The sequence below is a fragment of the Neofelis nebulosa genome, chromosome 2 (genome assembly GCF_028018385.1).
Source record: "Neofelis nebulosa isolate mNeoNeb1 chromosome 2, mNeoNeb1.pri, whole genome shotgun sequence".
In the NCBI taxonomy this organism is placed as follows: Eukaryota; Metazoa; Chordata; class Mammalia; order Carnivora; family Felidae; genus Neofelis; species Neofelis nebulosa.
The window spans coordinates 96,152,337-96,173,305 of NC_080783.1; the positions used below are offsets into that span (position 1 = coordinate 96,152,337).

The 20,969-nt window shown below is 44.7% G+C and overlaps 1 protein-coding gene across 6 annotated transcripts in view; it reads right to left on the bottom strand.

Annotated features, from left to right (window-relative positions):
- MGAT5 (alpha-1,6-mannosylglycoprotein 6-beta-N-acetylglucosaminyltransferase) overlaps nt 1-20,969 on the bottom strand; it is a 337,157-nt gene that overhangs the window by 85,835 nt on the left and 230,353 nt on the right. For all 6 annotated transcript variants that reach the window (XM_058694949.1, XM_058694940.1, XM_058694923.1 and 3 more), the window contains one exon: nt 7,524-7,657. In XM_058694949.1, coding sequence (XP_058550932.1) covers nt 7,524-7,657 — 134 coding nt within the window. The remainder of the gene's footprint in view (nt 1-7,523; nt 7,658-20,969) is intronic.

Below are 20,969 nucleotides of genomic sequence, written 5' to 3' on the forward strand. Positions count from 1 at the left end.
ATTCATTCATCCAGTAGTTAGTAAGCACCTACTATGTGCCAGGCACTGTGCTGGGTAAAGCACCATCAGTGAGCTCTGCCCTCAAGGAGTTTAGAGTCTAACCAGGAGAGGCTGACAGAAAAAGAAATACATGATCACAAAGTGATTAACATTGTTTAAAAGGAAGGAAGAGGATGCTGTGATAGAGGTGGGGGGGATGACATCTGGTTGAGGGTGCATGTGACAGGGTGGCCCCTGGAGGCTAGGGCTAGGGCAAGCTAGAGCCGGCAGCAGCCAGCCCTTCCAGCCGGCAGCTGTGCCCCTCGGGGGGAAGGGAGGGGTGCGTGGGACTCCATGTAGCCAGAGCCTGGGGGAGCTGAGGGAGATGGTGGGTGAAGAGCAGACATGGCTTGCTTGCAGAGAACCTCACTAAACCATTTGACGGAGACTGCATTTCACCATAAATGTAAGGTGCTCTAAGTTTAAAATGAAGCCACTAGAGGGTTTTGAGAAGAGGAGTAATACAATGCCATTTATATTTTTAAAACAATCACTCTTGGAACGCCTGGGTGGCTCAGTCGGTTAAGCATCTGACTTTGTCTCAGGTTATGATCTCACAGTCATGAGTTCGAGCCCCGGGTCGGGCTCTGCACTTACAGCTCAAAGCCTGGAGCCTGCTTTGGATTCTGTGTCTTCCTCTCTCTCTGCCCCTCCCCCACTTGCTCTCTGTCTCTCAAAAATATACATTTAAAAAATATATATATATAAAATAATCACTCTGGCAGCTGCTGCTGCACAGAAAACAAAGTTAGAAAGCTAGGAAGTTAGGGACAGAGAAGGCAAAGCTTGCATCACATTTCTAGATGGCCTAGTGCCCAATTTCATAGGCCTCTGGCTGTGGGCCTACGTGTTGTCTTAGACCATGCTTTAGAACTACATGGTCATGGATGTTTAGATAAAAAGAAGCTTTCCAAATTCAGTGGGGACTAGATGAATTTGGCTGCTGCTGAGCAGGCTAGGGCTCAGGTAAGCCAGGCCCTGGGGGTCCAGAGCTAGTAATAATTTGAATTGCTCACAAAGGTCTATCAACTTACTCTTTGCAAAACTGGCTGCAGGGCCGTCGCAGGCCTCCCTGTTTGTGTAGTGAGCAACCAGGAGCAGTGTTTTACCTGTTACACCAGCCTCTGCCCAGGATGCCTGCTGTGCATGTTAGCCACTCATGCGAACCTTGCTTCCTGGCTTCTGAATCCTGCTCTCAACATGGAACCACCTTCCAGGGGAGGGACACAGGACAGCTCCTCAAGCAAAGGAGGCATGTGCTCAAGAGGGGAGGTGAGAGACAGAGAGAGCCCTGATCCTGGTTCTGCACTTGTCACATCATGTGCTACAGGACCTTAGCCAAGTCCCTCCTCCTCCTTGAATCAGTTCCTCATCTATAAACCAAGATGGTGAAAGAGGGTTGCCGCTGTCTCACCATCTCATGAGGAATCGGGGAGTGCCTCCTTAAGTGATGGCTATGGAGGGCTCAGAGAAATGTTAACCCTGCACTAAGCTGAGATCCTCTTTCACCACCAAGGCGACAGTTATCCAATAAGCGGCAGACTGTGTGAAATGCCTGTTAAGAAATGCCGGGCTCAGGGACTGAGGCTTTGTCATGGAGTAACAGGGAATTTGGTAAATTGACACTTTGTTTTTCCATGTGCTGCTTACCCATCAGCCTCAATCATACAGAACATGATCAAGAGCCCCTGGAATAAGCTAAAAAGACATCTGATGAGATCCATGCCTAGGACGGTTAGCCAAATGTGTCCTCCAAGAGAGACTTGGTTTACACGGGACATGGTGTAGTTTCAGGGTTGGAAAACTTCCTGTAATGTGTCAGATAATAAGTATTTTAGGCTTTGCTGGTCATAGAGTCTCTGTCACAGCTATACCACTCTGCCATTTGGGTGCAAAAGCAGCCATAGACAACAAACAGGTGTAGCTGTGCTCCAGTAAGACTTTATTTACAGAAATAGGTAGAGGCCCAGATATGGCTAGAGAGCCAGAGGTTGCCAACCACTGACATAGTTTAAAAAAACTGGAAAGTGGAGGTTCAGTCAGTTAAGTGTCTGGCTCTTGAATTCAGCTCTGGTCGCAACCACACAGTTCAGGAGATCGAGCCACACGTTGGGCTCTGCACTGACAGTATGGAGCCTGCTTCGGATTCTCCCTCTCTCTCTCTCTCTCTGTCTGCCCCTCCCATGCTTGTGCCCTCTCTCTTTCTCTCTCTCAAAAGAAATAAATAAACATGAGAAAGTATTTATAAAAAATGGAATCTGAGTATCTTTGGACAGGCTTGTATTTACCTGTTCCTCACAGGCTCTATTCTCCATCTTATACTCCCATCAATTCCCTCTATGTCTTCTATCTGGCCCAGTAGTGCTATTCATAATATCACTGTGTGGACTCACTGTGTGCCAAGCCCTGTTCCAAGCATTTTGCAAATATGAAGTCATTTAATCGCTATAGAAACCCTATTATCATCCATCTGAGAAAAGAGGCCAAGTGAAGTTAAGAACTTGCTCCTGATCAAGCAGCTGATGAAAGAGGCAGAACTTGAACACAGCGATCGGGCTCAAGCCTGTGTCCTTGACCACTACGCAATACGGCCCAGCAGGCACAGATGCTACAAAGCAGGACAGCAGATGACACCACGCCTCTCACTTCCTCTCAGGGCCCACAGCTTACCACAGGTTTACTCCATTCTAAAGGACCAGGTTCCACAAATGTGCTAGTGGGAAATGAGACTGGGTGGGTTGGGTGGATGGGGGGGGGGGGAGGGGAGGTCACTGTAATCAGGTGCTAACAGTAGTGATAAGTAGTGTGACAGCTGGCAGCCTGACAAATACAGCAGGAAAGCTAAAGGAAAGGGGAAAAAGGAATTATTTATTCACTGGTTGGCTAGCTAGTCAGGGCCAGGGACCTCACACAATCCCCAACACCCCCAAGGCCATGCTATCTGAAATGCATTTTCATCAACAGCACCTGGGTGCTTGTGAGAAACACCCCTGGGGGTCTCAGCCCCAGCCCTGAAGGTCTGAGTCTGAATGGGCATTTTAACAAGATGCTGGGTGATTCATATGCAAGAGTACATCCCAGAAGCCCTGCTCTATGTGGTAGTGTTATCATACCCATTTCACAGACCAGGAACCTAAGGCTCAAAGCAGTTAATTACCTCACAAGCTGCCCTGGCTGGTTGTTCAGAGGCTGTGCTTATTCCCCTGAGGTGCTCAAAGCAAGACCTTTAAGACATTTACTTTCACAGCAATGATACATCGGTAAGTAATGAGAACACGAAGGTGGGATCACAACTATGTAAAATGCTGACCCTGCATCATCAATACAAGATTCAATTAGGCCCAGGATACTATTTTTATTTATTTTTTATTTTTTTAATGTTTATTTATTTTTGAGACAGAGAGAGACAGAGCATGAATGGGGGAGGGTCAGAGAGAGAGGGAGACACAGAATCCGAAGCAGGCTCCAGGCTCTGAACTGTCTGCACAGAGCCCAACGCGGGGCTCGAACTCACGGACCGTGAGATCATGACTTGAGCCAAAGTCGGATGCTTAACTGACTGAGCCACCCAGCGCCCCTCAGGATAGTATTTTTAAAGAAATATGGAAATAAATAATACAGCTAAGCAAGACAGCAATTAATATTAATTTCCACAATGTTTTAAATGTCTTATTTTTACAAAATCAACCACTTTTTCATTCCCTAATGACTTTGGTAATAGGATGTTGAGGGGCCTTGAATCTGGCCACCACACTGGGTAGACTTCTCTTCTAGGCACGTGTTAGTGGATGCCAGTGATCAGATTGATCAGTGGATGCCCCAGAGGAAGACATCAAGAACTCAGACCCATAGGTTCCTGGGCTAAGACAGATATCTGTACTTGGGATTAAGCTGTTAGCAGTCTCATGTGCTGCTAAGGGTCTTGGCTGCTTAGTGATGCTTCCTAAGTGGGTGCCTTTGGCATTCTGGCAGCAAGGTCCCCTCCCACCTCTCTACTATGTACTGTAACATCAGGATAAGACCACAGGTCCGTCTGCCATCAATTTCAGGCAGAACTGGGGGGAGCTTAAGAGGTAGCCCACTCCTTCTTAGCCTCTATATTTAACAAATTATGTTTCTTCATAAGCATTTGCAACGCAGGGAAGACAAATATTTAGTAGCTATCCTACATATGACTCTAAGGAACAGAAACCCCTTAGGATACTGCAAGGGAACAGAGCGTGATAAAGGGATATATGATCTACAAAAAAAAAAAAAAAAAAAAAAAAGGCTTTGAGGAACTCTGGCAGCTACTTTCTCTTTCTCTGCACATTGCATGGGTGGTTTCTGTCTGTTCTTCTTCCTTCCTGGCTCCTCCAGAGCACCCCACCTCTCTCAGGGTGGTACCTCTCCTCCCTGGGGTTCTGTTCCATCATTCTCTCAACAGCATCCTGTTTCCAAATCGGTCCCACTTCCTAATTACTGCACTCTTGGGAAGCTTCTGCCTCAGCCTGATCACAACTCTGGACATGTCCTTTTGATTCCTGTCTGTGCGGCTCATGGTCCCCTCTTTTTTCCAATGCCAAGGGAAGAATCTCCTGGGTCCAGCTTGGCTTTCTGAGCCAGAATCATGGCTGCCAAACACCAGTGTGCTGGGCTGCCTTGGGTCAGAGGACAACCCACTGAGCCATTGAGCCAAGGGCGGAGGGGGCATGTGGTGGCATCCCCCACTCAAGTGTCCCAGCAGCTAGGCAGATTCCCTCAAAAGAGGGGAGGACATACAACAGGATTGAAGGCACAGCAGACATATTCAGAATTTCAGTGAGTCTTAGAATCTGAGGGAGAAGGAGGACATCCCGAGATGGTCGACTTCAAACATGTAACTGCCCACATGCCCCCACTAAAATCCTCAGCCTCCCAGGACACAGGTCACCCCTCTTCCCAAAGAGATTAGAAACAAAGGAGATTGGGTGGGGAGAGACTGGGCATGGATTAGGAAAAACAATATATAATACTTCCTGCAGGCTAAAGGCAGTGATGAACCCTGGAAATGTGGATGCACTAACATCACACTTAAGGTACGTTTGTATTCTGTGCACACTCACTAGCCACTATGAGGACGGGGATGTCTTGTTAAAAGTAACAATTCTCACACACTGTATTGTGTTCAAAAGTTTGAGATGTCCTGAACTGATGTAAAAACCTCACCACATTTTTCATCTTTTGGGCCTTTTCTCATCCAAGAATACTGGGCAATAGGGGTGCCTGGGTGACCTTCGATGGTTGAGCATCTGATTCTTGATTTCGGCTCAGGTCATAATCTCATAGTTCATGAGATCAAACCCTGTGACAGGTTCTGCACTGACAGCGTAGACCTGCTTGGGATTCTCTCTCCACCCCTCCCTGCTCCCACCCACCCACCCGCCTCCCTCCCTCCTCGCCCCCCTTCAAAATACATAAACATTAAAAAGAAAGAGTATTGGGCAATAATCTATAAAAGTGAAGTTAACATCCCAGATTTGAGGTATTTGAAGACTAATTTAGACACACTGCCACTCACCCATTTTTAATACTTGGATGACTCATAGTAAGAGGAAGGTTGGGTCATTTGTGGAGTTTCAGAAGGATTTCCAAATCATGCCACAAATCCCTTGGGCCAACACAGCTAACACTTCTGGGATTCTGACTGGCATCAACAAAATCATTCTTTTAGAGTCAAATATTCCTTTATCCCAAAAAAGGTGATCAAAAAGCTTTCAGAACCAATGTATTATTTTGTTTTTCTAGGGAAACTGAAAAACTGCCAGAGGCACCTAAAAGGAAGCTGCACTTGGTTCCAAAACAGAAGTGATATAATTGCAAGGTCAAGTTCACACAGACATGCAAACTATTTCCTTTGAGCAGGTGTGGAGGAGAGAAAGGAGTGACGCTTTTTTTTTTAAAGAGCCCATGTCTTCCTAAACCCAGTGCCATGATTCATTCACTTCACAACTGAGCTGAGAATGACAACACCCAAAGTGTCCCTTTTAACCTCTTTGGCTGAAAGTCAGCTGAAAACTGCTGACACAGGGCAGGTTTTGATGCAAAGGAAGCAAAGATGTCTAAGTGCATGGGAACGTCTTAAATAACCATTTAGTCTTGCATGATTTTATTTTACTCAAGAGGAGAAAATGCGAAATAATGGATGTAAGAAATAAATCTTATTTACCAGCTCAGGTTTCTTAGCCTCAGCACGGCTGATATTTTGTGCCGGGTAATTCTGTTGTGGGGCTGTCCTGTGCCCTGTCAGCAGCATCCCTGACCTCTATCTCCCAGAAGCCAATGGCACCTCCCTCAGTCATGGCAACCAAAATGGTCTCCAGACACTGCCAAGTGTCCCTTGGGGGTGAAAGTGTCCCCCGATGAGGATCACAGTACTAAACTAAGGGAGAATTCTAGTTGTTTACAGCAAAGACAGTTACCTGGAATTAAATCAGTTTCCCTGGAAATAGGCTGATTTAACTGTCCCTTTGGTATCATTAGCATCAGAGAACTGAAGAGAGGACAGCAAGGCGTTTTCTTTTCTGAACATGGGGTCAGAAAATCAACAGCAGGGAGTTCTTTACCCCATACACCACTTGTGCTCACTCAGTGGTCAGATTTCCAACTTCCTCAATACAAGAGACACAACAAGAGACCACAGTCCCTGATCATTCTGGAAAGTGATAGCTTTTATGTTTAGGAAGAGTCATGTTTTGAAGTTCTGGAGACTGTTGTGTCCTATACAAACATGTCCTCAATCAAAATTATGGCAGTGGCATACACAGGGAGACTTTGCATATAAAAAGGTTTGGAAGTCATGTCAACAGATCACACTCTCTCGTCCAGCTCCTCTCCTATTGTACCTCTCCCAGATGGACTCTGGAAATCATCCAGGAGGTCCCCAGGTCCAGTGATTTTGGAAAACCTGGCTCAGGCTATAGCCAAGGATGTGGCCTCGCCCGAGATCCCTCAGAGGAAAGTGCCTGTAGTCAGCCCTGGCAGGTGTTTTCCCTTCCCGGGTAGTTGGTGCTGCCCACAGCTAAGAGGGCATGAGAAGACCACTGCACTCCCCCAGGCAGAGAGCAATGCTCTAGCTTCACACACCATGTCCCAAAAGGCACAGGCAGAGTCACCTGGTACGGGATGCCTTGCAATGCCTTGCTCCAGAAAGATATCCAGCCCTTGCAGGGCCCTCGCTTTTAGAAGCAAGTACAGGATGTGAAAGAAGCTGTAACATGTCACTTTCAACAAAGAGTGGAGGGGTTTTCTGTGCAACCACTGTGCAAACGAGCAGATACAGCCTTTATTAGATACCCACATGCTGAACCGCCAAATCCTTGCATAGTCTTGTTCACTTCTAAGCAGATCCCATTAAGCCCTGGGCACTTGGCTTGATTACTCCCTGGATCAAAGTTAAATTAAATTACCCAACAAGCTTCTTTTCAGAGGCAGAGAGAGAGACACACACACACAGACCGACTCACCTTCCAGAAGCTATCCACTTTGCCATACACAAGGGACTGGTTCTGCCTTTTGATTTCGTTAATGTGGTGGATATCGCTGGAGTTTAGATGCTGCTCAACCACAAATCCCAGAAAACTGTTGTCTGGGGTATGAGCTGATGTGGAAAGGAAAGGACAGGGCAGTTAGGATTTAATCAGCAAGAAGAAGCAACAATCACAAATTTGAGATAAACCATCTTGCACATAATTAGATGTTTTCATTTTACCCTGTTCTATTTCTTAACCTGGGAAGGGGGAGGCAGGGGATTGCCTACTCCCACATATTCCTAGCAGAACCTTCACATAAGAATTCTCTCCAGGATGGATTAACCTGAACCAAATCCTGCCTTTTTCTCCCGCCACCCCCGCCTATAAAATACATCTGTCTGAAAAGCATTCTGCTGTGTGCTCTCCTCCTTCCTATTTCCTTAGCACAAGGCCCGCTATCTCCTGACAGAAATGTTGTCTTCCTGGCTTTACCAACAAATGGCCAGAGCAGGGTTGAATCAAGGGTTCTCATAGGGGTGAGGCCACTGTTGGCAGCCCCATGCCATGTGATCTCATGCCAGCTGGGTAAAAAGGGAGCCGGGGGCCAAACCAATCAACGCCTCCCCTAAGAATTACTCACTAACAGGAGATGTCCTTATGGAACTACACTGAACAGATGGAGGGAATGAAGACAGAAAGAAAGGTGAAACTTACTGGGATGTAAGCCACCCTGAGAAGCCAACCACCACAAGGAGCAGTGTCTCGTCTACAAGACAGACTATCTTGGAAGAGCAAGGCATCTTCCTCTGGATCACTTTTCACATGAGTTCTCAAACTTCTCTAGTTCAACACTTGATCCAGTGGGGAAGCAACCCCACACCTCCCTCCAACACTGGTCTCTTGTGCCTATCATTTTAAGAGGAATTTCACTGGAAGGCAACAATCAGAAAACAATTCTCTGTAGTTGAAACAGAGACCCTCCTCTGCTACACATTCTGCCCAGAGAAATGTGTTTTTCAGGAAATGACCCTGCAGAGGCCCCATAATATTAAATAAAGCAACTGCTCTGCTTGATTCTGACCTGAATAGAGCGGCTATAAATACCCTAAATGGAGAGACACTTAATATTCAGGCAAATCCACACAATGCGGGGTACGTATGGCTTTGATCACACTCCTTCCCCAGGGAGGTGGTTAAGCACACGGAGCCGGTTGGCCCCCTTGTCTTACTCTGGTTTCCTCAGGCTGCAGGAGCTCTTTCCCAGGCAGGGGACCTGCACAGAAAACCTTTACAATGGGCAGGGGGAGGCCTGTGCAAAGACCTAGGAACCTAAAGCCCCAGGCCTCACTCTCCTCTGCCCCGCACACAGATGAATGAGGGAACGCCAGCGGAAAGCCGTGAACTGTGGACATGAACGAGCTGCGTAAATACTGTGTTATCACCATCTAGTCTCCCAGGCTTCTGCCTAATGGGGGTGACAGAATGAGGAGATAATAGGGTTGTGACTGGGGAGTTGTGTTCGGTCTGGCCAATCTGTTATTTCATTTCTGTGTTCTTGAACAAGTGCCCAGAGGCGATGGCAATGGCTGCAGTTGGCTGGAAAGTAAATGAGTGAATAAATTCTACTGTCAACAAGGGGCAATGGTTGCCTTTTCTTTCTCTTTGAGGAGCTGGTGGTGAGGGGCTTTGAAGGAGGATGAGGGCGGGGAAGAGAGCACAGCACATTCAAAAGGTCAGTAATGCAGCTTAAAACATCTCTTTGTGAAACTTCTAGCTGTCAAAATTCTGAAATAAAAACTGTCTAAACTTTGAGTCTGTGTTTTTTACCTTCAGAAAATGTATATGGTGACTAAACCTCCATGCTTTACGTAATCTTCTCTGAAATTCAGTTATCCAGTCCCTATATGGGCACTTCATTAAAAGGGTGAATTTTGAATCTATCATCTGAAACAACTCAAAGGGTGAAAAAATATAACATACTAAGGTAGAGTCAAAAATAAAATCATCAAAGCCCAAAAAAGAAAAGAATAACTCATACATGTATGTATTTTTGCGTCAAAAATTCCCATAGCTTATGGCTTAAACAGTGAGGGTGAGAGAGCCAACAACCTATTTAAAAAACTTGTGAGAAACAGTGGGCTCTTTACGACTGCTTTACGACTGTCATTTGGTACTAAATCAATTTTGACATTGTATGAACAATTACAGAGACATGCTCTTCTCTGAGTTTTCACGCCAACACTTTATTTTGACTCCTCTCTCTGGTCTGGAGGTGTTAGCTGGGGATGGGTGGCCTGTAAGCGCTGGTAAGGACCGTGGAGAAGACTCAAGGCTGCACCTATCAATGGCACGGCCACATTTCACTGGCGCTGGTCAGACCTCCCATGAATCTTCCCAGGGAATGCCGAACCTGCCACAGGACACCGGGCAAGGGGGCCAGGAGGGGTCATGCAGCTGCAACCTGCCTAGCCGGTGATTCAGAAGTAGCTACAAGCCCTGATGTGGCTCCCTTCCAAGGAGCTGGCCAGCAGCTGGGTACCTGCCTGGTGACATCGTCCCTGAGGGCCATGGTCTCAACACACATATTCCTAAAATCAGTTAATTATAAGTCAAAAGTCATCAAGAGAGACTGAAGCTCTCCGAAATGACCTTTCTGTGGAGATCCAACTCCATCCCAAGCTTTGTCTTTTGCTCTGCCTGAAGATGGGAATAGAGAATTTAGCTGTGGTGGGAGGGTTTCAAAGAGAAAGTATTTACATGTCAAGGTAAATTTTAAAAATTTCATCATAGGGGCACCAGGGTGGCTCAGTTGGTTGAGCATCCGACTTCAGCTCAGGTCATGATCTGGTTCGTGGGTTCGAGCCCCGCATTGGGCTCTGTGCTGTCAGCTCAGAGCCTGGAGCCTGCTTCAGATTCTGTGTCTCCCTCTCTCTCCGCCCCTCCCCTCCTCACACTCTATCTCTCTCACACTCTCTCTCTCTCACACACGCAAATAAATAAATGTTAAAGAAACTTTTCGTCATAAGTGGGATACAGGAAATCCTGCACTTTTGGAAATTACTCATCCCAGGTGGTGAACAAATGTGACTTTGTTTTAAATGGCTAAGATTTGAGTACTGTCTATGTGCGGTGTCCTGTGCTAAGTGCTTTACAGTGACTGTTTCATTTCATCTTCATGACAATCTTTTAACTTGTTTGTACACATGAGAAAATGGGGGGAGATACTTCAACTACCCAAGTCTGCACGCAAGGAAATTACACATTGGGATTCAGAGCCACACCAGCTGGTCTCAGAGCCCAAGCTCCTTAAAACATTTTAACATACAGCCTCGTGGTCCAAATATTTTATTTTCTGGGCTCTGTCTACAGTGGTAAACACGCTTCTGAGGAAAATAATGCTACAAGGTAGACCAAAATACACACGAAAAGACCCAAGGGGAAAAAATGTGGCTAAGATTACCCCAGTTTCTTGAGTGACTTATGCTACATATTTGTGGGACCAAGCTGATTTTTTACATGTGACAAACAGAAGGGGATTTGCTAAACATTAACAGTGGCCTTAAAATAACTCAGAACAAGTATTTTCTTTTTTTAAGAAAAGCATTATTTTAAGTACTTTGGAAACACCTATTTACAAATGATTACAAATCAGCCTGATGGGCTTCCTAAGCAGATCACAGCGATGATTTCTTCTAAGAACTATGGGGAGGTTAGCTTGATAATTCATTCAACAACAACCATTTTAGAGCACTCTGTAAAAAACCAGGTTAAATGCGAGGTGTTGAGAGACGACAACACCAAGAGGAGTCTCTGCCCTCACAGTTTGCCAACTACTTAATAAATGAGACATTTATTCCTACCAAGCAATAATAAATAACATCCTCATTTCAAATTTAATTCAAGAATTTTATTTGGTCAGGGGCTCAGTTGGTTAAAGCACCCAACTCTTGATTTCAGCTCAAGTCATGATCTCCTGGTTTGTTAGTTTGAGCCCCACATTGGGCTTGGTGCTGAATCTGTTTGGGGAATCTGTTTGGGATTCTCTCTCTCTCTGCCCTTAGCCCACTTATGTGTGTGCGTGAGCACACTCTCTCTCAAATAAATAACCTTAAAAAAACTGTATTCAGTCAAATCGACCCTTCTTTCAGTGCCTACATCTCTGAAGTCTGTCTTTCCACCACTAAGTCCTAAGCACTTGCACTAAAATGTGCAAATATTCGTTTTAAAAGTTCCTGTGCTGGCCTTTAACCACAGCTGGTGCTTCCGCGTTGGGGACTCCCACACCAGCAGGTCGCCAAGGGCAGAAACTACAGACCCACCCTGGGCTCCTTCCTCAGCCCTTACCAAGTCCTGATGATGTTCACTTGCTCGAAAATCTCAACCCTCTTCCTCCTCTGCACCACTCTTAGTTCTGACCTTGATTCTTGTCAGGACTTCTGTAACAGGGAAGTTTTTTGTTTTGTTTTGTTTTGGCCTCGTCGAAATGACTATTTAGGTTTTCCTGATTATAACAGAGACATAGCCTCTGTGTAAAACTTTCTACTGTAAACCACAGAAAAAGATGTAAGAATAAAAGATGCCATCCATCACCTTACCACCTAGAAATAACTACCATTGGTGGATTTTTCCCCTATACTTATGACTTTTTTTATCCTAAAATCAAAACTGGATCTTACTATACCTACTCTTACTCACTTACAAATGCACCATAGGCATCTTTGTGGGTTAATACCCACAGCTCATCACTGATTGTTAAATTAGTATAGTATTTCAGGGCATGAACTCTTTCCATCAGCTGGGATGCCCCATGGTTCTGGTCTGCCAGATCGCTTTATAGAACCACACTTACCCCAAGTCATGCAATTCTGTTTTATTTAGGTGGTTGGAGTGCCGCCAGTCCTGACCCCTTGGCTGTCTCCATGCCCCATGCCTCCAAGGATAGACACATAATACAGAAGACTCTACGTGACTATGGCTCATTTTAAAAGATAGGTGTGTGATCCAAGTCCCACGTATCACAGCTGCTCCAAGACAAGTCAGTTACTTCAATCACCAAGCAGACACGGTGGAAGTCTAGAGCTGCAGATGTTATCTGTGTGCCCACGTGAGAATGAAGCCAGTGAATCCAGAGAAAGGCAAAGACAAGAGAGGGAGAAAATAAAGATATCCTCCAAGCCCAAATCCAGCTCAACCTAAAGCTGGTTTCAACAATTCCCAGGGACAAGAGCCAACGAACCCTTGTGACCAAGTTGACAAGACAGAAATCCAGACTAATACATCCTACAAGATGTTTAGGATGTTTCCAACTTGAAATCAACTAGTATTGTAGATGATCACACTCTTGTAGCTCTTTATTTCTTTTTAGAGAGAGAGAGAGCACACACAAGCAAGCAGGACAGAGGGGGCAGAGCAGGAGAGAGGGAGAGAGGAATTTTAAGCAGGCTCTGCGCTCAGCATGGAGCCCAATGTGGGGCTCGATCCCACAACCTGGGACCATGACCTGAGCCAAAATCAAGAGTTGGACACTCAACTGACCAAGCCACCCAGGCGTCCCTCGCTCTTCTAACTTCTGCAGTGGATTTCTGAGTGGTCTCTGTACCGTCAGCTTTGCCCTTCCTCCTTCCCTGCTCCCTGTTCCAATACATCATCTGTAATAACACAGTATTCTTTGCAACAATCATGTAACTGTGGCAGTTTCTGGCTAAAAATCTTCACCGCCTTCCAGATGAAGCACGGGCCAATCTACCTGTCATCCCAGCTTCATTTCAGGTCACCCTCTGATACTTCTGCTCTCTGATGACCTACTTGGGGTTTGCAATGCATGTTCTCCATCTTGTCTTGTGCTGGCACATGTCTGGTGTGTCTTTTACCTCCTCCTCCCTTGAAGGCTCAGCTCCCTCCACCTCCTAGTTGAGGGATTCCTTAACTTCCTGACACTGAGGTAAGTAGCCCTCCTCTTAGTCCAGGAAGACTTACAGCCCCGTTCACACGTTAATATCTCCCATGACAGATTGCATGCTCTTTGAGGTTGAACCATGTCTTATGCCGACTCCCAGAGCATAGTAGGAATTGAGCAAATATCTTTAGCACACACAACTAAGTCAACGGGGAATGCTTAATTAACTGGTGTGACAGACTCTTGTAGGTTGATCTACATTAACAAGCATCAGAGGTCATGCCTAAACTATTCCCAGCACCAGGCTCTTTGCACAAAAGTTCCAAAACTAAAGCCTGTTCTTCGTGGAATTAACCATTTGCCAAGGCGGCTTATCACTCTATTCCAGAACCTAGTTCATGCCTACTGACAGGTGTTCAATAAATATTTTTTTAATTGATAAACTAACCTATCTTTGAATCTAGGTCACAAAGTTGACGGTGGGAAGAAGGGAAACAAATGAGTGATGCAGAGTTGTAAAATTTTAATATCACAGGTTTCTAAGTACTATCAACTCATTCATCAGCAGCACATTTGTTGAGTACTCACTATGAGCCAGAAAACAACTTGGGCAGAATTGAGCATAGACCAGTGAATAAAACCAGCATAAATGAAGCTCCCTTTACTGAGCTTACATTCATTTGGGGACACAAAGAGTAAAATAATGCAATGTTACAGATAAAAAAAGAAAAACAATTGGTTTGGTGACCAGTATTGAAGTCTAGTTAATGATATGCTGAACACCTATGGATTTTCTTTTATGCATCAAAAAAAAAAAAAAAAAAGTGCGGACTGATGAATAGAGAGAAGGGAGACATATGGATTGACAGGTCACAGAACAAGTAAAGAAAACTGTTAATTGTGGAGTCTAGGCCATGGGTTTCTTTTGTACACTTCTTTCACCCTTTTTGTATATTTGAAGACTTTGTTAACAAAGAGGGTAAGAATACTGACTGCCATTCAGAATGTTGGTGCAGATCCTGATGATGTAACTGGCATCATAGAAAAAACTTTACTGAAAAATGCAGTCACATCACCCCAGAAGTTACCTGCTTTTAAAAAAACTACACAGCTAGTGATGTTATACTTCAAATTTTACCAAAACTGAATTTTTTCAAATGGTGGTGATGATGAGCTCAGAGAAAGAAAGAAAGAAAGAGCGAGAGCGCGCGCGCGCGCGCGCGAGAGAGAGAGAGAGAGAGAGAGAGAGAGAGAGAGAGAGGTGGGGAGAGAGAGGAGAGGTCAGGATGCAAGCTAGGGAAACTATTATGTACAGCTGGGCTGCAATGATGGGCACCTGAACTGTTGACAAAGGCACAGGAGAGCAAATTTCTCAAGTGTCAAAAAGCAATTTAGGAGGGAATGGACTCCTCAGAAGAACATCGCTCCTGAAGGCTGAGACTCAGACAAAGGAACTGTAAGCCTGATGCTATCACTCACTGGTCTGCACAGAAATAAAAGGCAAGAGTCCTCCTGATCGAAGTCAAAGGCCAAAAGGCAGTTTGAATCACAAACAACTCCTTGGCTTGTCAGGCCCTAAAAATAAAATTGTATATGGAAGCAACTGATCTCAGCTGAAACCAACAGGTTTATCATTTGCAAGAAGGGAAAGTGGCTCATTTCTTTAAGTCCTGTTTTGTCAGGCAGAATTTTTTGGTCTACAAGCCACTATTTCAACGGATCATGCAAATAAACGTGACCGTGAGCCCCAAATTCTGGGAGAAATTCAGAGTTAGAATGTCAACAACAAGAAGAGTATGAAATGAACTCTGGAAATCCCAACCACATGAACAAATTCCATGGGAAGAAAAGAGAGCAACTCGAAGCCACTGGCCCTAAGAAACTTTTGTAAGGTGTTTTTTTTTTTTTTTTTTTTCCAACCTATTTTGGAGGGCGAGGTATCACTGGCATGCAATGTTACATTAGTTTCAGGTGTACAATGCAGTTTCAACAGAGAAGCTTCTGTAATTTTAAGTTTGTATAACACATCTCACTCTTCCTTACCTTGTTGCATGGACTAAAACAGAACAGGCAATATTGTTCAACTTAATTTAACTCAATTATTATTTTATAAATGCCTACCAGAAGCCAGGAATTCTTCAAGGTGTTGGGAGTTTCAGCAATGAACCAAACAGACAAACACTCTATTATATGTCTCAGATTCCAGGGCAGGGAAAAAAAAAAAAAAAAAAAAAAGTGAAGCATAAATGTTGCCTGGTAATACATGGAAAATAAAGCAGGGAAGGGCCACAGGAAATGGGGCGAAAAAGAAGTTGTATTTAAAAGAGGGGGACTCAGGGTTGGTCTTACTGCAGTGACATTTGAGTTAAAAACCTCAAGAAAGAGACATAGAAGTCTAAGGGAAGAATGTTCGGAAGATGGAATAGCTAATCCAAGGGTCCAGGGGTAGAAGCGTGCCTGGCCCACCTAAGGCACAGGGTAGGGGGCTACAGAGCAGTGAGGAAGAAGACATGGAGTAAGAGACAAGGCCAGACAGGTACTGGTGCCTTGAGGCCACTGGGATGACTGGTCTTTCCCTACAGTAAGATGCCATGTCTTTGTGAGCATCTTGGTGTCATGATCTAACTTATGTTTTCATTAGTGCCATTCTGTAGTTGGGAAAAATGGAGTCTTTTTATTCTTCATTCAACAATTATTTATCACCAGTGATGTTTACCACTTTAGGTATGGAGGACTGAGCAGTGAGTACGCTTATGGGACTCACAAGGTAGGAATTGGGGCTGGAACACAGGTGCAAGAATCGTAGAGCAGCAGTGCCTGGCTCAGGGAAAGAAGGTTTTCTGGAGGACAGGACGCTTCCCTGAAGGATAAGCAAGGGTGTATGTGTTGGGGGTAAGGGCTAGGGGCTTCCAGACCCAGGAACACACACGCAATGTGCATGTCAGAGAAAACGTGACACCCTGGAAGATGCATAAAAGCCAAGAGGAGATGAACAGCATGAGACAGGCCAGATGGTGTAAAGAAAGGAGAGGGGTGGAGGTGAAATGGGAAGGCTCTCAACTAATGCCTCCAGAATCCCAGCCTCCTCTTCACTTAACTCCATGACAGCTCCCTGTCTTTTCTGCCCCAAACTTCTACATGTATGGAGAAATGCTGAATACTCCCCAGCCCTGACTGCAAGTGCACAATGTGAGCACCCAGAAGCCAAATTGGTGTCTTCAGATTGTGAATGACAGCCGAAATGTTGCAGGCTCTCAAAACATTAATTCACTAATTAATTAAAAATAAACCAATACAAACGGATTTTGTGTAGGGAACAGAAAATGTTCTCTGATGGTGACATGAACGGTGAGGTTGTTCAGCAGACAGTTGGATGTTACTGAAATTTTCCAATGATGGGATGTCTGGGACAAACTTGCCTGAGACCGGGGGTGAGGAATCTGGTCATCACTGCTATTTCTACTTTCAGCTATTGTCTCCAGGGAAGGGGAGGAAGAAACACAAATCAGATAAAGACGTTTCACCACTGATGATGTTTTTACATAAGCCAGATGAAGCTGTGGAAGAGGGTGTCATGCAGGTAATGACACCTATCCAAGTACGGGTAACTCCAGGTATAAGTCGTCAACTTCAGGGCTTTATTTTATCTTGGAAATGGGACGGGAAAATGGCTTGCATTCATTTACTGAGGTACAATACACCTTGTCAGGAACTGAGAAAAATAAAAGACAGCCTTTAGGAGTTTAGAAAAAGCAGTATGTACCTTAGAGCACAGACTGCCGACTGAAATAATGCCTAAATATAGGGTCAAGCCAAGTCCCTGTCAAGCCCAGAGAAAGCAGTTAATTTTCAACAAGAAACAACAAAAGTTTCCCCAAATAGGTACAAATTAGGAGCTAGTCACTTGATGGACTATAAAACAGCCTTGGAAATTGTGATTTTAAAAGCAGAACCTTGAAAAATATTATGATCTCTTAAGTGAAGGGGAAAAAAAGGAGATACAGAATTTCATTATGTATTTACAACTACGTAAAAATATACCTACGAAAAATAAAATAATGCTTATATTAGGGTATGGGGGGCCTTTTTCCATCAGGGGAGGCTTTTTCTGTTTTTGAAATTGGGTTACCTTTGTCTTCAATTTAACTGGGATGATAGGGGAAGTCTTTTAAATAGACTCTTCAAGGAAAAAAAAAATACAGTTTTGCTCTCAGAGTGATTTGAAGGAAGCAAGAGTGGGGAGGCATCTGGGGGGGCATCTTCAGAGACCAGCGGGCTGTCAGGGGGACTGGGGCCAGCATCCAGGGAGGGGTACGGAGGTGGAGAGAGAAGGGCATAGGGAGGGCACTGTAGTCTCTGATCAGGGATAGCCCAAACCAAGTTGAGCTCTCAAGATCTCACTGTGGGGCAAGAGATGGCCTTAGTGCCCAGCCCACAGGCCACCTGGAGCGTGGACAAGAGGTGAGTGCAAGCACGAGGGGCCCACCGTGAGGGAGGAACCACCAAACTTTGCAGCTTCTTGGAAAAAATCATCACTCAGTACATGTAGCCGAAAGGACTCAGTGTTGTCTGACCACTCAGTTGGTCCGTGTAGAAGCCACTCAGGGAGGCGTCCAGAATGGTCTTTGATGACACGCACAAAAATGCCCTAATGCAAACCGAATACACAAAGAGAACAGTTTCCATGAAATTCTGAGATCTGGGGCAAACAAGAAAAATCAGGTTTTTCAACTTGTAAAAACTCCACCAATTTAGGGAGGAGATGAGTTAGAGCAGAAATAGAAGCTGCTTTAAAGCAAGACGTGTGCTCTGAATGTTTAAAAGCAAAAGCGCTCTGGTCAGGACAACCTCAGGTCACTGATCCTCCAGATGTGTCAGCAATGGTGCCTTTTCTTTTTTTATCCTCCTCTGGGTCCTTTCTGACCAGCTTCCCAGCCTCCCTCTGCACTCCACACGTGCCCGAACACTGCTAAATCTGGTCACACAACAGCCGGACTGGAAAGACAACAGACTTCTACAAGTGCAACACTATTTCTGCGGAGCCACACTTTCCATTTTGCAACTTACCAGCAGAGCACCATCTAGTGCACCTGTAATACATGTGAAGATTTATACCTCAACTACACAATGCCTACTATCGACCCACACAGTAAACACTAGTAGATTTGTCGCATTAAAAAAAATTAACAATACATAAATATAACTTGACACTTCCTCATGTTCAAAGCAACAGTCTTCCCCTTCAGACCACTAGAATAGCCACATTTATCCAGAAGGTGAGGGAATGGATTCTGTGGGGATGACTATGGTAGACCGGATCCACCCTTTTGACACATGGAAAGAATGGGACCCCCTCTTGAGGAGGCACTCGAGTTCTCTGTGGGCAGGCTTTGGGAGTCACTGTTTTGTGTCACTTCTCCAGCCCAGACACATCACAACATGATAAAGGTCTCAAACTGCTTAATTTCCTTCTTCATGTCCCTATTTCCTCCATTTAAGACAGTGTCATCCATGAGAAAGCTTGCCATCAACCTGTAATGTGATGGCTGAAGCAACCACAGACGACTCCTGCCTTGCTCCACTGTCTCTTCAGGACTACCAAAATGATTATATTTTTAAGTTTATTAAAAAAAAATTTTTAATGTTTATTTTTGAGAGAGAGAGAGAGACAGACAGAGCATGAGTGGGGGAGGGGCAGAGAGAAAGGGAGACACAATTTGAAGCAGGCTCCAGGCTCTGAGCTGTGAGCACCGAGTCCAACATGGGGCTCAAACTTGTGAACCATGAGATCATGACCTGAGCTAAAGTCGGACACTTAACCGACTAAGCCACCCAAACACCCCGCTGATTTTTTTTAAAGTTTATTTATTTTGAGAGAAATAGAGAGAGTGCAGGCAGGGGAAGGGCAGAAGGAGAGGCAGAGAGGGAATCCAAGCAGGCTCTGTGCTCTCAGTGCAGAGCTGGATACAGGGCTCAACCTGAGCTGAAATCAAGAGTCAGACACTTAACTGACTTGACTGAGCCACCCAGGTGCCCCCAAAATGCTGAGTTTCCAATTCTTTATTCCTTTGGCATTTATTAGCTGTGATTTCTTCATGATTAACAATTTTCTTTCATCAGCTCTTTGATTATCTTCAAGTACAATTTGTCCTAGAAAGGCAGCATCAAAGTTGGATTCTTTCCCTTTATTTTACAGAGTATTGAAGTGGTGCCCTGGCAACTTTGAAAGGGGGACAGATTGATTTTGTGGGTTTTCTTGTTTGGAGGATCATCCTGGACTCATGGAGTATCTGTCACCGGTTTGACTGCAGTCCTCTGTAGCTGTTCTTTGTGATTCTCAAACTACCCCATCTTTGACTCTGCCATCGTTCTGACTCCATCCCAGTTTCCTTGCTTTCTGGCATGTCGACATGTCCCATTATGAAAGTTTCCCGCGCTAGACCTGGGGTCAGCTATTTATCTGAGTATGAGGTTCCTTGTAGTGGGAAAGGTATTTAAGGGTTCCCAGTCTGAGCACCAAGGATATTCCATACTACTGGGTTGTCTTTACTCTTGATCCTTTTCAAAGTACAGAACTAGGAAACGTTTCCTTCTTAAAGATAAAGAATGAGTTTATATTGATACTTCCTAGTTAAGCTGAAGATTATACAGTCTTTACTTAAATTCTTTAAATATTCCCCCTGATCTCATATCCTGAAAATTGCGGCTCTTAGAGTATACCTGTAAAGGTTTCAAATATCAATTTAAGTATTTCCCATTATGAATGTATGGACCAAAGACTGAGCTTTAAAAGTCACTCCTGAAGTAATTATTTTCTCTGCGTGGGACACTCACACTCATCTGATAGAACACTGGGCCTGTTTCATGTTTTCAATCTGTTTTCAGTTTTTAGTGAATGATTTTTTTTTAATTACACAAAACATTTACATGGTTGCAAAGTCAAAATAAGGTACATTAAAAAAAATCTACTTTCTATCCCTGATCCTGCACACCTTTCCTCCAAGGGAAGTCATTTTCATCGGCTTGTTATTTATCCTTGCATAATTTCCTTCAAAAGTACAGGCAAATCCATACACACTAATGTACGCACACACTGCCTTCTTAGACAGAAGGGAACAGGTTGAGAAGCTGCCTTGCATTTTGGTTTTATCACATAAAGTATCCCAGTCATCTCCCCAGACAGTGGGGACTGCCCTCACTGTTTTTTTTTTTTTTTTTTAAGTTTATTTATTTATTTATTTTGAGAGAGAGGGTGAGAGTGTAAGCAGGGGTGGGGCAGAGAGAGAGAGGGAGAGAGGGGATCCCAAGCAGGTTCTTCACTGTCAATGCAGAGTTGGATGCAGGGCTCAAAATCATGAACTGTGAGATCATGACCTGAGCCAAAATCAAGAATCAGATGCTTGACCGACTGAGCCACCCTGGTGCCCCATCTGCCCTCAGTTCTCTTTACAGTTTCACATTGCTTCCCTCTATCAGTGGACCATGCCATTCACCCAGTCCCCTATTAAAAACATCTGGGTTATTTCCAGTCTTTGCCTATTACA